The 18,080-nt window shown below is 39.9% G+C and overlaps 1 protein-coding gene across 6 annotated transcripts in view; it reads right to left on the minus strand.

Moving 5' to 3' along the window:
- The window catches only part of wdr41 (WD repeat domain 41), a 69,511-nt gene that overhangs the window by 36,712 nt on the left and 14,719 nt on the right, over nt 1-18,080 (minus strand). For 5 of the 6 annotated variants that reach the window (XM_041186501.1, XM_041186496.1, XM_041186497.1 and 2 more), the window contains 4 exons: nt 14,446-14,502; nt 13,258-13,373; nt 9,563-9,611; nt 6,319-6,450 (listed from right to left, as the gene is read on the minus strand). In XM_041186501.1, the coding sequence (XP_041042435.1) occupies nt 6,319-6,450; nt 9,563-9,611; nt 13,258-13,373; nt 14,446-14,493 (345 nt within the window). In that variant the 5' untranslated portion in view covers nt 14,494-14,502. Of the gene's footprint in view, nt 1-6,318; nt 6,451-9,562; nt 9,612-13,257; nt 13,374-14,445; nt 14,503-15,108; nt 15,246-18,080 lie in introns of those variants that run through there. The other variant, XM_041186498.1, reaches the window with a different exon arrangement.

Here is an 18,080-nt window from a genome sequence, read left to right on the forward strand (position 1 = left end):
CTATATCACTAACTGCCTCATTATAACCAGAATTTCTTGGCTCAAAAAGCCAATTTGCAGATAGCGTCAAATTTGGGGGATAGTCCACACTGAAGAGGACTACAGCGAAGTACAAGAGGACATTAATTAACTTCAAGCATGGGTAAATAACTGGCGAATGTGGCAAAACAGATAAATGTGAGGTAGGAAGAATAGGGAGACCAGTTATTAGTTAAAAGATGCAGGTCTAGGTGGGATAGAGGAAAAAAGGTATCTTGAATTACAAATACATCAATCACTAAGTCATGCCACAAGTTAAGCAAAGCCATTAAAAAAACCCAAACACTAGCTTTTATCTCCAGAGGATAGAATTGAAAAGTAGGGAGGTTATGCTAAACCCATATCAAACCTTGGTTAGACCACACTTAAGAGTACTGTGTGCTGTTCAAAATTATCTTATGAAAAGGATATAAAGGCATTGGAGGTGGTGCAGAGAAGACTTACAAGGGTAATACCAGATTTACATGGGTATACATACCAGGAAAGGATTGATAGGCTGGGTTTCTTCTCTTGAAAAAAGGCTGAGCGGTGACTTAATAAAGGTTTTTAAAATTACAAAAGATTGTGATAGAGTAGATAGAGGACATTTTCCCTTGTGGGGAAATGCATAACTAGAGGCCATCAATATAAGATAGTCATCAAAAAATCTAATAGGGAATTCCGAATAAACTTCTTCACCCAAAGAGTGGTAAGAATGTGGAACTCGCTACCACATGAATAGTATAATGTAGGTGCATTTAAGGGGAAACTAGACAAGCATATAAGGGAAGAAGGGTATAGATGGTTCTGATGGTAGATTTAGATGAGAAAAGATCAGAGGAGGCTCAACTGGAGCATAAACACTAGCATGGAGTGGTTGGGCTGGAAGGATGTACGGCACAGAAACAGGCCAATGTAATTAAAAAGCCCAATCTTCTCAAGTGTTCCTAACTGGCAATCCCACCCCATAAGATTATCATGAGCTGATTTGCCAATAACTATTTTACTGATTCATTTATTGATATACAGCTGGAAGGACAGGGCTTTGTCCTAGGCTATCTAATACTGTGAGTAATTCAAATATGCAGTTTATATTTTAGATATTCTCTGGTTTCAGGGAAGTGTTCATCAATAAGTAACTGAAACTTGAGAATCACCTCAGCAATTACTATTGTCTAGAAAAGATTAATAAACTGAGCAAATAAACGTAACAATGGGTGACTATTTGTTCAGATTAGGGTTCAAAATACATGGGGGCGCTGGGTGAATTCGCCCTCGAAACGTCACAAATAGCCCGTAAAAAAGATGGGGGTGAAAAATTCAGGAACGGTCACCCCCATACAATATTACCTTACAGTATGGCTCCTCCATGGTCCAAACAGGACTGAACAATTATTGGCACAGGCAACATGTTGCGTGTGGGAAAACAATGCAGAGTTTGATCGGAGGAGCAGCGAACGTGGGAGAGACAAAATCTGCAAGGAGCTGTTCCTCCAATAAAATTCTACCTTTCCAATGCTGACTGCTCCAGCTCCTCCAATCACAGGTCGTCTACCCCCCCCCAATCCATCATTCTTGTGGCTCCTCCAGAGACAGAATCTATGGGCTAGATTTTACAGCCCTCTTGCGGGGCATGTTTTCAGCAGGCAGCCATGTAAGCCCAGCACCTTCTAGCTGGGTCTCAACCTCTTCCCCAAGGTATTGAGAGGATTGTGTAAGTTGCCCATTAGGCCACCCACCTTTAAGCCTATTGAGGCCCTCAACTGCCCAAATAATTGGCAATTAAGGGCCTCAATCCACCACCAATGCCATAAAACACTGCGCAGGGACAGGAAGGCCAGAATGCAAAGGCCATTTTTTGAAAGGGCTTCTTTGAAAAGATGGAGAAGAAGGGGACACATCAATCAGGAAATGTCCTGTACATATGGGGGGGCGGGGAGCACCCTCTCCCCAAGATGTTGCCCTCCATTCCCCCCCTTTGTTCCTCGCCACTGCCCTACAAAACCAGGGTCACCCCATCCTAGACTCTGCAGTACCTCCCCATCCTAAAAGCCCCTGGACCTACCTGTCTCTGGTCACCATCACTTCTTCCTGTGCATCCTTGAAATCCCAGCAGTCCCCACTATTGAGTTATTGTGCTGCCAGCCAATCTGATTGTCCAGCAGCTCGAGGGTGGGCTTCCTCTGATTGAGGGGCAGAGGTTTTTTGACCCTCAGCCTGTTTAGCCCACCCCACAGCGTGTTATCGCTATGGGGCAGGCTTTTAAAAAAAATCAGTCCATTCGGAACCAACTTTCCTTCAGAGGCGCCGAGCAGTCCTTCACCACTACCACGCCCCCACTCGGTAAAATGCAGCCGGATGTTTGGGGAAGCAGCTCACCTATTTCAATATAAAAGAAATTAAGTGAATTGAGATTTTGGCACCACCATCAACAGATCTGGAGAAAAAAAGGCCAAGATGGCAGCAATCCAGTGCCTGTTAATTGGCTCCAGCTGTCTCAGAGAGGGGGAATGAGAGGGATAGGAAGATAGAGAGAAAATGAGGACAGAGAGGGCAGAGTAGGGGGAGAAGGCCTCTTGGGGGAGAGTGAAGGAGGGAGGATGTGGGCAACAGGCAAAATTGCTCACCTGCACACCTTTGGTTATTTTATTACATCTGTCACTAAAGGTGGGCAGGGGTAACATTTTGGCCCCTGTTTGTCAGTCTGTGTGTCTGTAAATAATATACCTCAAAAACTAATAGACAGATTTCAACAAAATTTGGTACACTGATAGGGTATGGTCCAAGGAAGAAATGATTAGCTTTTTAATATTGCTGATAAAAAGACACATGCTGGTGAAGCTTTTCTTCTTGCACTCTCGCCGCTGCTATGCAGTAGCAGCACAAGTAGTATTCTCCACTAACAGGATGCTGCTATCAGGCAAAAAAGACATTCTGTCTATCACAGAAATGAGTAATACGGTACACAAATTTCAGCGCTGATGTGATGCCAGGGATGTAGGCCCTACGTCCCAACAACTGTTTGCAACAGACGAAGTACTGACCATACTCAACCAGCCTATGCTTGCAAAACTCAGAAGTGTCCAACATTAGGTGCGATCCCACAATTGGACAACACTTGCTAAACAATGTCAACTGTGCTAAGAATTACACTAACAACCAATTTAAGATTATCAGTTGGGCTTACAGGATAACTCACATACACATGGACAAAAGAGCTGAACTCCAGGAGGTGAGGTGAGAGTGATGCCCTTGACATCAAGGCAGCATTTGACTGAGCGTGGCATCAAGGAACCCTAGCAAAACTGGAGTCAATGGGAATCAGGGGAAAACTCCCTGTTGGTTGGAGTCGTACCTAGCACAAAGGAAGATGGTTGTGAGCGTTGAAGGTCAATCAACTCAGCTCCAGGGCATCACTGTAGGAGTTCCTTAGGGTAGTGTCCTAGGCCCAACCATCTTTAGCTATTTCATCAACAGCTTTCTTTCTATCATAAGATCAGAAGTGGGGATGTTCGCTGATGATCGCACGATGTTCAGCACCATTCACAACTCCTCAGATGCTGAAGCAGTCCATGTCCAAATGCAGGAATTCACCAAGGAGCCATAGACAGCACCTTCTAAACCCACAACCACTACCATATCTAGAAGGACAAGGGCAGCAGACACATGGGAACACTGCTGCCTGGAAGTGCCCCGCCAGGCCACACACCATCCTGACTTGGAAATATATCGCCATTCCTTCACTGTCGCTGGGTCAAAATCCTGGAACTCCCTCCCTAACAGCATTGTAGGTGTACTTACACCACATGGACTGCAGCAGTTCAAGGCAGCTCACCACACCTTCTCAAGGGCAATTAGGGATGGGCAATAAATGCTGGCCTCTCCAGCAATGCCCACATCCCATGAGTGAATATAAAATAAAATATATTTGTCCTAGGGGCCCTTTTCTTTGCAAAAAAGAAAACGAGCACATCCATGCATTGCACCTCTTTCAACTAAACAAAAGCTTGGGGACAGCCATTCCCTGGTTCATTCCTCATGGCAATGCCTTGAGCAATCAGTTAACTTGCCTGGTTTGAATTTAAACAAATGCTCAGCAGTTAACTGTTCCAGGTGCATTCTCCATGGCAACACTGCTAACAATCAGGCTGCAGTTGCCAACCAATCAGCACCCTTTGCTCATGCAGCATAAATTCTTGTTCCCTTTTGAGATTTGGCATTATTGTTTCTGTCCTGATGCATGCAAGGCAAAAAGCTTCAGCAGCAAATCTCTTTTTTCAGCAATATTCAAATTCTGTACTACCAAACAACTATTTGATCAGTTTTTGATGAAGATGCAGATCCAGATCCTGGAACAAAAACCAAACAAAGAAAAAAAGTTAAATCCTTTCAAATGGCTTTCTTCCTCTTTTATGTTTGTTCAATAAATTATTTTGAGTAAAGTTTAAAGTGACGAGATTTGGGGATAGAGGGATAAAAATATATTGTGGGGTGAAACCCTTTTTTATGTTCCCTTAAGATTTTTCTTTAAATGTTTCTGCTATGTAAGTGTCAGTCAGTTTACAAGCCTTTTTTTGCCTATGGTTACGTGAATGTTATCTTTTTTTTTAAAAAAGAGGTTTTGACGTGTAGAAGTTGGGAGTCCAGTTGATCCAGAAGAACCCAACATTTCAGCTCTGAAGAAGGGTCATATGGACTCGAAACATTAACTCTGTTTCTCTCTCCACAGATGCTGCTAGGCCTGAGTTATTCCAGCATTTTCTGTTTTTGCTTCAGATTTCCAGCATTTTGCTTTTATCCCAGGTCTAGAGTTTGCTTTAATATCTGCCACTGGAGGAGGACCATAGAATTGTTGAGGGGAGGGGGGGTGTTGCAGGTTGTGGTCAATGAAGGAAAGTTGCTGCATTTTTGTTCTTGGCCACCTGCACAGCACCAAGTCTCTCTTTTCTTTAATATCCTTTAATGGAGGAGTAGAGCGAATTTGCAAATTCCTACTTCGAGAACAGTTTAGTTTCTAATTCAAATCTTTTGATCTGCTTCATCTTCAAGAGACTCCTGAAAGCCAGTAGCCTCCAAAAAATCAAAAAGTAGCTCTCAAGAAAATCTCAAAAAATGTGACCTCAAAAAGAAAATTATTTTGACGCTCTGGTTCAGGTCAAAGAGAATGCCTCTGCAAGATGTTCATTAAGAGCAGGAAGTGGTCCCGTACAATTAAACGCAAGATGTGTAAACTTGCTAAGCAGGAAACCAGAGTTTGAGTTTGGTTTGGACATAAATGATTGGATTTATTGATTCAGATGACCAGCATTTTGGGACTTAAAAGAGAGAGATTTTAATTGTCACAGAATTAGAAAACATGATGACAACATCTGGCTTGTGTGAATGGGCATAATGCCAGCCAAAGCCTACGCACACCTAGCTGAAGAGCAAGATAACACATGCTACTCTGTCCCATTTCCAATCGGCGATATATATGTTTGGAACTGTAAATTACTGCCTAAAAACTAATTTGTTGATCTCTGCTGTTTGCCAATAAAAAGATTTACTGCAACCTATTGGTGTCAGGTCCAAATCCATTGCAAGTCTAACACTCCCCTCATTCCTGGTAACATACCAGGGAAACTAAGATACCTTTTTCCATTGCATATATATTCTTCCCACAATGGGATTCCAAAAATAGTACATAGTGCTCCCAAAAGCAGTTCAAAATCTTGTACAATTTCAACATCGGCATTACATTTTAATGTTCAATGCATCTAGGTATAAAACTAAATATTCTCTTTGTTTTTTTATGGCCTTTTCTATTTATTTGTTTTGCCACTGTGTCTGAACATCCTAGGCTTCATTTGAAATCTTAACAATTAATATGCATTTCCTTTCCCAATTCTGAATTTTGAAATGCATTTCCTCACATTTCTCCACATCGAACTGAATCTGCCATCTATCCTGTTAGCCTCTGATCTCCTGCAGTCATTCACAATCTTCATAATTTTTTAACTTATTGTATCATTTTCCCAACTAAAGCAGATAACAGGCTCAAAGTCTACCAAATCAAACGGTATGTTCCCTTTGAGCTTGGTAGTTGAAATATTAGCATCACAGAAACCAAAGTGAACCCGAACAATAAGACTGCAAATCAGGTGTTAATAAAACCGAAAATTAAATGCGTTGTTGGAAATTTGAAAATGGATCAAAGTACAGATGTATGGAACAGAAAACTCTTCAGCCAAACTAAATGAACAAGCAGCAATGTACTTAAGCAGGATAAACATGCAATCTCCAGACCATATATTAGGATACAATGACTGTCTTGTCAGAAGAGGCAGTAAGGAGATGACAACTTTCTGGCTGTAAACGATGCACTGATGGAAAGACAGCAATTGCTGTAATTGGTCTAGAATGCCCTCGAAGCTCATGAAGTCTCTCTCCAGTCTGCAGACACAAGATGTAGCTTTTTTAAAAAAAATATCATGTCATTTGCACAAGTTCATCAATATCTAATATAAATAGCTTTAAAATTTCATGAATGGAATGGTAAAAATCTCTAAAGAGTTGTAAAGTAGCAGCTCACTCCAACCCATTCTTGCCCATTCTGGCCTACATGTGACTCCAGACCCAAAGCAACATGGTTGATTCTTAACAGTTTTCTGAAATGGCTTTGCAAGTTACTCAGTTCAAGGATAATTAGGGATGGGTAACAAATGCTGGCCTTGCTGGCGGCAGCCACATCCCATGAAAGAATAAAGCAAAAAATATTTTCTTAATTGCATTATTGACCTGTCCTGCAACCTTCGAAGATATGTGCACAAACACCACCAGGTCTCTCTTGCTTTTGCATTCCCTTTAAAATTGTACCATTTATCTTGCATGGTCTTTCCATTTTTTTCCTATCAAAATGTACCACCTCATACTTTCCTGCAATGAATTTCATGTCATGTGCCCACACCTTACTACGCATCCAAATTTCCTGTCATCTGCAAATTTTGAAATTGGGTCCAGATCACTAAGTCCAAGCCATCAATGTACGTCGAACACAGCAGCAATTCCAGTGCCGAACACTGGGAAACACCACTGTCTACCTCCCTTCAGTCTGAAAAATAATTCACCACCACACTGTTTCTTAGCCTTTAGCAAATTTTATTGATATGCTGCTACTTCCCCTCTTAATCCTTCAATTTTGGAATAACACCTTTTGAAAATCCATACACACATCAAGTGCACTGCCTTCATCCACACACTCTGCTCCTTCATCAAGAATATCAAAATCAAGGCAAACACAATTTACTCTCAATAAAACCATGCTGCTTCTTCTTTATTAACGCATACTTGCCCAAGTAGCTGTAAACTTTCTCCTGGATTGTTTCAAAAAAGCTTCCCTACCACAGACATTGGTCTGATCGATATTGTGAGTAATTGTACTACTCCATTCTATCCCTAATGCAATGTAGTAACTTTTAAAAAAAAACATAGCTAAGCAATGTGCCCATTGTTCTATAACCCGATTCACTTCATTTTCTAGGTCCTTTTCCTGACCAGCACCATTGTTCCATTTAACTATCTATTTTTCTTTCTTGTACCTATATTTATTCACATTGAATTGCATCTGACATGCATTGGCTCAACTACCTAAAAATCTAAATCCTTCTGTATTTGGTTGTATTGTTCTTCATTACTACCTCCTTTTCATTGTCTGCAAACTTAAACACTTGCCTATATCATCTGCCAAAATGTTTTACAAGAAAACAACAAGGAATCCAAGATTAACCCTTCCTGTACCCCAGACCTAACTGTTTTCCTGTCTAAAAATATGAATTTATGGCTATTGCTCATTTATGAGCCAACTTTCTATCCAGCTAAGAAAAGAATTCTGATCCCTCTCTCCTTCCTTTAGCTATTAATTGCCAATGCTGAAACTTGTCAAAAGCACTTTAGAAAACCAAATATACAATATCTTGTCTACACAAGTTACTTTGCATTGAAGTAATACAATGTTTCTTATACACAGATTTCTGAAAGATGCAATAAAATGCTCTATAAATTCAAGACTCTCTAATATAGAATCTGAATTGTCTTGTCTATTGTGTCTGTAATTGTGAGAAATTGTCCAGGATATATAAACATCGCTCTCTTTTTCCAAAGCTCTGCTGAGTGGCTTTGAACATGATATATTTCATGAACTAGTTCTGACAGGTTGGTTTCAAGGATTTTCTCTACAACAGGCATTTGAAGTACTAATCTATTAGTTTTTGTATGTTTCAACTTTTAAAATACAATAGTGAAATTATGATGACCATTTTTCAATTATCCAGAATGTCTTTCTAATTTAACATACAAAAAAAAACACTATTTCCAATCCCCTTCTATGATTTTTAGGTGTAAGCAGTCTGGATGAAGTACTTAATTTATTTTAATAACTGCTGGTACTCTTCATTACAAATGGATCATAAGTACTCATTCTTGCTGACTATATTCTATGTCCTTAGACTAGTGATGAATATTTTTCTTTTTAAAAGTCACAAAACACAAGGAGTTTTACGTGTATAATATTTTCAGGAAAACTATTTTTTTTAAAATGCAGCATTTTTGTAACAATGAAATCACGTTGCCTCTTATCTATTATGCAATAAAATATAATAAAATTGAATAGCAATCACTGAGAAGAGAATAATGTTTCTTGTTTAAGGTCGATGGATCTCAAGGCCTTTAACATAAATCTCAAATTACAGCAACCTTCATAAGTGCAGATTGTAGCACTGTGTAGCAACTTTAATTAAGCAAAAGTAAAGAAAATATAATGATCTTAAATATAATTACAGAGGAGTCAATTAACAACAAAATAAAACTGTATGCTAGAAAAAGCTCATTCTGTAAATGTTTATCTTGAGATGAAGCAAATCTGGCCACACAGCTTAGCAATATGACAAGTAATGGGAAAATGCACCATCTTCTGGATGTCTGCTGTACTGTCAGTTGCATTTCCCAATGTTTGTCACGGGGAACTCTTAAAAAATTTGCAATTAAGCTAGAGTTCACAAAATTTAAATTTCATCGAACAAACAAGGCTTGTACATAAAATTACCAAGTCTTGTGAATAAGGTTTAAACTTAGAGAGATAAAACTCCACTATCCCTTCCATTTTTAAACCTTACAATGTTGGCACTTTACTAGAGCAGTCTCTCTCGGTCCTAGTCACCCATTAATATCTTGATCAAATGGTCATTTATTTATGAATGAACCTTGTCAATGTGCGATAATAGACCATCAGCCCACAGGTTCAACTAAATCTATTCTCATCAGTCAATGTTCATACACAGCAATCAAAAACAAGGTTAATTTCCCTCCTTTTCCAGGGACACGGAGGTTGACTGCAACACCCTTAATCAAAACTTTGGCTGTGATCAGCTAACTTACCACAGATTGGATCAAACCTAGGGCCTCCGTGGTCTCTATAGTTGAGTAACTCATTGGTCGAGTCAAATTTCCATTCCAAAATTAAATAGATGCCTTACGACAGTTTAACAAAATTAGTCCGATTAATACTAACCTGAACATTCCACACAAACACGACACCATCATCCCCAGCTGAGGCAAACCTGCAAAATAAGGTTAGAATACAACTTATTCTCTCCAAAATTAAATTCAGAAATTCATAAAGACTACAAAAATTATCAAAGCTGTTAATCAGGTCATTACCTCAAACATTTTTCTAAAATGTTCTTTTGTGTGTGAAAGAAACCTTCAGAAAAAGTCATTCACACTAGGTGGCATACTGGATAAGGAATTTTAACTGGGTGTGGGTTTCAGGTGAGCATGAAGTGAACACCAAGCACATCCCTCCTCAGTCCAGAGTTAAAATTGCAATTGGGACACAATGTCTTTATTGGATCCTGACTTGCATATTTAAGAAGGGCCCTACTGGCATTAAAATCAGGGTAAGAACATAAAAACATAAACAGGTGCAGTTGCAGACTATTCAGCCCTTCGAGCCCCCTCCGCCATTCAATGGGGTCATGGCTGATCTTCTACTTCACTATTTTCCTGTACTATCCTGTATCTCTTGATTTCTTAACATGTAGGAATCTATCAATTGCAATCCCGAACATACTCAACGACTCTGCCTCCACAGTCCTCTGGGGCAGAGAATCATGTCCTCTTGTAATAAAGGCCAACATACAATTTGCCTTCTTAATTGCTTGCTGTACTTGCATGTTACCCTTCAGTGACTCATGAACAATGGCAATCAAGTCCCTTTGAAGTTCAACACTTCCCAGCCTTTCACCATTTAAGAAATATTCTATTTCTGTTTTTCCTACCAAAATGGACAATCTCTCATTTCTCCACATTGTATTCCATCTGCCAAATTTTTGCCCACTTGATTAGCCTTGAAATTCCCTTGAAGCATCTCTAAATCCTCCTCAAAACTCACATTCCCACCTAGTTTTGTGTCACCTGCAAACTTGGAAATATTACATTTAATCCCCACATTGAAATCATTGATATAGATTGAGACTAGTCGGGGCTCAAGCACTGATCCTTGCAGTACCCTGCTAGTCAAAGCCTGCCAACCTGATAACGACCCATTTATTCCTACTCTCGTTTTCCGCCCATTAACCAGTTCTCAATCCATACCAGTATATTTCCTCCAATTCAATGTAATCATTTTGTTTACTAACCTATGTGGGACCTTGTCAAAAGCTTTCTTAAAATCTAAATATACAACATCCACTGGTTCCCCTTATCTAATCTGCAAGTTAGATCCCCAAAAAACTGCAACCAGTTTGGAAAACATGATTTTCCTTTCATAAATCCATGCTAACTTTGCCCAATCCTACCATTATTTTCTAAGTGTCCTTTGATCACATCCTTTATTAGAGATTCCAGCATTTTCTCTACTACTGATGTCAGGCTAACAGGTCTGTAATTCCCAGTTTTCTCTCTTCCTCCTTTCTTAATGGGGTTACATTTGCTACCTTCCAATCTGCAGAAGCTATCCTAGAGTGTATAGAATTTTGAAAGATGACCACCAATGCATCTACTACTGACGTGAAGCAGATGGAAAACTAGCAGTGAGTCATCTGGGATATGTTAACTGCCCACCAATCAGACAGCCAGACAGTGAAGGATAGTATTACAATTTAATCTCTACACACACAAGTTTTTATTTACATAAACACGCCTTGCAAACATGCACCTCCAAATCCCAACCCACAGTTTCAGTCTGCTACTTGAAGACAAGTGAATCCACAGTTAATGTCCACCACCTGTATACAATTAACCATCCAATTAATATAATTAACACCACTCACCCAGTTTCTCCCAGTTAGAGTTAAAATTATCTTTAGATTTTAACAAATAATATTTTTGATTATACTGTGAAATATTAGCCAAACAATTTTAAGTAGCCTCAACATTATTTCTTAATGTAAATTGATCAATAGCAAATGATTAGCATTTTCTAAGAAACCTAATTGTAATTAAAACAAAATAGAGTGTTTTGAATTGGCAATATCCAAATCTGTTCAGGCTCAACAAATTTTTCAATGGCTCTGTCCATTCCCATGATCCTAAATGTTCCTGGCATATACAAGTGCAAATAACCATCTGTACTAGTGCAGGTAAATGTTCAGAATTACATTTTGAACCTGTGTTAATGGATTTGCAAAGACTGGTGACTTAGAAACATATTACCAAAGCTTGACTGTCAGCAGACTTCTGCTCAAGCTCCGTTTTGCTCAATGGCCTTTCACCTTCATTGTTCCTGACTTCATGTCCAAAAGCAGATACAGGAAGAAGAAAATAGCAGCTGTCATGAAGGCTGAGACCAGATCAATTTACCATCCCCTGAAGCAATGAGAACATACTCCACCTGCTGATTGTAGCTAAGGCCTAAAAGGACAACAGAAGCCATCTGCAAAGTATTCTATAAATGAGGGGATCACAGAGAACTCCAAGCATGAAAACCCTGCTCACTGCAAGCTGCAGTGAAGGAGCATGTCCATGGAGAAGTTTAATTTAATGATCTACACAAAGCTTCAATACCTGTGGCAAAGAAAACCAATTGCTAGCAGTATAACTGTTTACAGAATATTTCAAGAACTTTAAAAATAAAAAGCAAATCGTACCCCGATTTTCCTCAATAAGAAATGCAACCATGCCAAATGTAATGTTGATTATTCAACTACATAACCAAACCAGTTGACATGACTTAAATTTGAATAGCTGCACTACATACTCATTTTTACCATCTATCTTACAATTTAGCCTTCACCAAAAGACTCTTAATAGGAAATGGTAGTTATGAGTTGATTTGGCACTATAAATACTTGTTGCAGAACTTAACTGATATTCTTTCTACATGTTTATTATGATAACAATGACCAACTTAAGGGTAAGTGGCACAATATTACAAAAAATACTACAATCCATAAAGATGAGAAAGGCTATTTGGTCCATCTAGTTCACCTTTCCAAAGTAGCCTATTTTCCTCTTCCCATCCCAGTACCACACCACCCTCATCAGTGCGCCTAGAGAAAAAATATGTATTTGCATTGTAGGCTGATCCTCATGCCCAGAGCAGTTCTAATTCAGAAATCTACAGTATAAATCTGGTGCCAGTTTGGCATCACAAACAACAATTTTCCAGTGCAAGGGCTAAAAGCTTCACACTTGTAACAATAGGGAATGATTTATCAAACCAGACCACCAGACTGAGTTAGACCAGAATAAAAACTATAGTATTATATTCTGTCCACACTATAACTGATTACAGTGCCTCCTGTGGTTGCAAATGGGAAATATACCATTGCTCCAGTGCTGGCATTCTTCAAACAAGGTGACTGGCTGACAGGGTGAATCTTAATACTAAATGTGTCACTTTCTAGACTTATTAACAAGGTAATATTCGTAATCTGTACCATCCGAGTCACACCTTCACAACTTTTGTCACTTAAAACCAATACATTTTCTCTCCTCCATAACTATGTTCGGATAATATTATACAGATGCTGGATTTTAAAATGAGAAAAGACCATTTCTAGATATCTTGTTTTCATTCAACAAAGGATCACAACAGTTGCAAATGCAATGTTTTCCCACCCTCCTTCCTCTACTACATGCACAATTTATCCATGTTTCTATTAGAAATGCTGGACTTCCTCAAAGACAATTGGAAAGATTCCATAATATTAAAATTGTTACGAAATTTTCAAACTTCAGATAAACCTTTTCTTAAAAGCTAACCTGAAATCATCAATCCATGCCATGAAGCGAACGATATCACTGTGGCCTTTTAGTACCTGTAGTTCTGTATAGGGGTTCTGTGGTTGTTCATCTCCTATGCATAGAACCAGAGACTTCTAAAAATGAGAAGCAAAATTATTAGATCCAAAACTGTCATCAAAAGTGGTTTGGGATGATTGCAACAGCATTCCATAACTACTGGGCATTGTAGCAACTGAACAGAATTTTGACACTTCAAAGTGCAAACATTATGGAAAAGATAACAAGGTCAAGTAATGGTATATGTAATAATGACATTATTATGCTGTCACTTTGAAGAATTCCAGGAAGTTATATTCACCACAGAAGTGCAGGAAAAGTAAATTTAAAGGTACCTTGATGAAAATAAAATCTCAACCAGGAAAGTATTTGGAAAATCCTTTTTCTAATAAAACTCCTTTTTATTTTTAAAGTTCTTGAAATATTCTGTAAACAGTTACACTGCTAGCAATTGGTTTTCTTTGCCACAGGTGTTGAAGCTTTGTGCAGATCATTAAATTAAACTTCTCCATGGACATGCTCCTTCACTGCAGCTTGCAGTGAGCAGGGTTTTCATGCTTGGAGTTCTCTGGATTCCCAAAAGTGTTTCCCAAACCTTTTTCATGACCCCATTTTAATGCTACACAAATGGTGCGACTCCAAAGTGAAAGCTATGGGGCCGGGGGGGGCTAGGGGGGACATATGATGAGGATTGGGGGTTCAAACAGCAGGGAAAAATGCACAAAAAAAACTAAGACACGTACCATGTTGCAGGCTCCATTGATGTCAGTGATTGGGCCTCAGGTCTCATTGGATTAGGCCATGCCCACAGAAAAAAAATCACATATTTAAAGGGGCCTCCGGTCCAATTCCAGGGCTGTCAAATCTGAGTCTCCACTCCACAGACACTTGCTGCCTCAGAGCTTGTAACCCCGATTGCTCGTCAGACAACTCCACTAGGGGTGACGACTCAGTTTGGGAAACCCTGTTCTAACCAATTCCATTCACAATATACTTAATAATGCAAAAGGAAAAACCAGAATGGGGAGCTGCTGTAAATATTCCTAGAAATTATTTGAAAAAATAGTAAAATATTCTCTACTCGTATACTTAGGTTTTTGCATCTACCAACAAAGTGATCTACCACAAAATAAGAGATTCATACAACACCTCCACAGGCTCTTGCACATCTCTTCCTCCCAGCAACCACCTCAACATCTCTCAGCACTGAAACAAAAGGGGTACAAAGCGTGTTAAAGCTTTTAAGAACTGTTGGCAGTAATCATCCATAGCTTTCAGTTCATCCAAAATATGTTAATGCCCAAGTGAGAAGGGAGAAATCTCAAACCATCAGTCATAAAATTTGATAATTAGCAAATTGCGAAAAAAAATGGGACTGAAGCTCAGAAACAAGTTCTGAATTACGCTGCGCTACAAATCGTGATGCTTACAAAAAAGCATAAATTTTCAACTCAATCCAATGCATACTTATGGCTTGAAAGATTGTCAAGTCAAAAAGGTCCTTGTTAGAAATAAAAATTGTTGCAAAAGCAAGGTGGTGTGGAACTACAACTGGGGATGACTCAACTGATCTTGTTTCTCTGCAGTGAGGCACCCTCGGGCTCACTATTTGAATGAACGTTCCAACATTGATGCCACATACATTGCTTCAAAGCGCAATTATGGGCAAATTTCACATAATTTCATTCATTAATTTTAATTGCCAAAAAATTTTGGCTATAGTACTCATGGTTGCAAAATATGTGCTTACGTATTCTCAGTAGGCAAAGTTCTGCACAAGGCGGTGAAGGAATAAGGAAATCGTCACTTTACCTCTAATATCTATTTACCATCTGCTGCCAATGCTGCAGATGTGACTAGAAATTCACTGCTCATCTCAGGCTCAAACTTGTGTCCAAACTTTCTGTTGCACAGGATGCACCAACGCATTATAGTACCAGCTCCTGGTAGTTCACTTTTATATGATTAATAATAATTTCTAATAAGAAACAACAAATCATATATTTTCCATCAGAACCCTTTTGTTTAACATTAAAATCTACATTTGGACATTAATAAGAACAGCAGCAGTCATTATGAATTGGAATGAGATTATTGCCAGGCTTTTGGAGAAACTGAGTTAGGATTAAGAGAGCCAACTGTGTTCTAGGACTAGCTCAGGGACTAGCCGTGCAGCAACTTAACATTATAAAATGGCCCAAGATCCTTCATAGATGCATTATCAGATAAAACCGGACATATGGATATATTAGGACAGGGGACCAAAAGCTTGGTCAAACAGGTAAATTTTAAGGAGCATTCTAAAGGAGGGAATAGGAGAGGTGGAGTGTTTTAGGGAAGGAATTTCACTGCTCACAGCCTAAACAACTGAATATACAGTCGCCAATAGTGAGAAGGAAATCAGGGGTGCAAGAGAGCCCAGAATTAGAAGAACAGAGTTCCTGGCAGTTTGTTGGGTTGGAGGAGGTTACAGAGATCAGGTGGGGCGAGGACAAGAAGGGATTTGAAAATGAGGACAAGGAGTTCAAATTTGAGATAGTTGCTGGGCCAGAAACCAAAGTAGGTCAGCAAGCACAGGGGTGATGAGGTGCGAGCTAGTTTGGCACAGAAGAGTTTAGGATGAGCTTAAGTTTAGAGGATGGAAGGTCAGAAGTCAAAACAGGGAGGTAACAAAGGCATGGATGAGGGTTTCAAAAGTAAATGGACAATGGCAAGGATTTGACAGGCCAGAGGGGGAAGTTGCAGTGATGTAGAAAATATGGAGGTTTAGGAGATTCAGTAATTGGCTGGGTTGCATTTGTTTTGCTTTTTGTGTACAGGACATACCTGAGCAATTTTCCACATTGGTGAGTAGATGCCAGTGTTGTAGCTGTACTGAAGCAGCTTGCCTAGGGGTGCAGCAAGTTCTGGAGCACAAGTCTTCAGTACTATTGCCAGAATATTGTCAGGGCCCATTGTCTTTGCAATATCCAGTGCCTTCAGCCATTTCTTGATATCACATGGAGTGAAACAAATTGGCTGAAGATGCTGGAGGCCTCCTGAGGAGACAGAGGTGGATCATCGGCACCTTTGGCTGAAGATTGTTGCAAATGTTTCAGCCTTATTTGCTGCACTCCCCCATCATTGAGTTTAATTGTCCACCACCATTCATGACTGGAAGTGGCAGGCCTGCAGAGCTTAGGTCTGATCCACTGGTTGTGGAATCGCTTAGCTCTGTCTTTTGCATGCTGCTTAGCATTACTTGCGTGCCAAGCAGTGATAAGTTGTAGTTTCACCAGGTTGACATGTCATTTTTAGGTATACCTTGTGCTGCTCCTGGCATGCCTTCCTGCATTCTTCATTGAACCAGGGTTGATCCCCTGGCTTGATAGTAATGGTAGAGTGGGGGATATGCCAGAACATGAGGTTACAGATTGTGGTTGAGTATGACTCTGCTGCCACTGATGGCCTGCAGCACCTCATGGATGCCCAGTCTTGAGTTGCTAGATCTGTTTGAAATCTATTCCATTTAGCAGGGTGGTAGTGCCACACAACACAATGGAGGGTGTCCTCAATGTTAAGACAGGACTTGGTCTCTACAACAACTGTGCGGTGGTCATTCCTACCAATGCTATCATGGGACGGATGCATCTGCAGCAGGCAGATTGGTGAGGATGAGGTCAAGTATGTTTTTCCCTCACCACCTGCCACAGACCCAGTCTAGCAGCTATGTCCTTTAGGGTTTGGCCAGCTCGGTATGTAGTGCTACGAGTGAGCCACTCTTGGTGATGGGCACTGAAGTCCCACCCAGAGTACATTCTGCGCCTTTGCCACCCTCAATGCTTCCTCCAAGAGGTGTTCAACATGGAGTAGTACTGATTCATCAGCTGAAGTGGGGCAATACATGGTAATCAGCAGGAGGTTTCCTTGCCCAAGTTTAACCTGATGCCATGAAACTTCATGGGGTCCAGAGTTGATGATGAGGACTCCTAGGGCAACTCCCTCCCAACTGTATAACACCGTGCCACCACCTCTGCTAGGTCTGTCTTGCCAGTGGAACAGGACATACCCAGGGATAGTGATGGTGGTGTTTGGGACATTGTAAGGTACGATTTGGTGAGTACGACTACATCAAGCTATTGCTTGACTAGGCTGTGGGACAGCGCTCTCAATTTTGGCACAAGCCCCTAAATATTAATAAGGAGAACTTTGCAGGGTCAACAGGGCTTTGAGATGCCACCTAGAGGCATAACAGATTGTAATGTACAAATGAGGCATGTGTTGACACACTAAATTATAAAAATTCCAAATACCTTTGGGACAGAATACTAATAGTTGCGTAGAATTTCAACCAAAGTGTTCCACTTTATCAAAATGATACATTTGGTCAATCTCTGGTACAATTACTTAGGATATACAGTATAGGCCATTCGGCCCAACCTGTCCATGCCAGTTTTTATGGTCCATTTGAGCCTCCTCCCGTATTTTCTCATCTAAATCTACTATCGTAAACTTATATTTCCTTCTCCTTCAAATGCATCTATACTATTTACCTCAACCATTCCACATTCTCACCACTCTTTGGGTAAAGAAGTTTCTTCTGAATTCCCTATTGGATTTCTCGGTGAGCATCTTATATTGATAATCTCTAGTTATGCTCTTCCCCACAAGTGCAGTCTAACCAAGTTTCAACACAGATTTAGCATAACTTCCCTACTTTTCAATTCTATCCCTCTATAGACATAAAGCCAAGCGCTTGGTTTGCTTTTTTGAAAACCTTGCTAACCAGTGCAACGACATTTAGT

This window comes from Carcharodon carcharias, chromosome 4 (assembly GCF_017639515.1).
Source record: "Carcharodon carcharias isolate sCarCar2 chromosome 4, sCarCar2.pri, whole genome shotgun sequence".
Classification (NCBI taxonomy): domain Eukaryota; kingdom Metazoa; phylum Chordata; class Chondrichthyes; order Lamniformes; family Lamnidae; genus Carcharodon; species Carcharodon carcharias.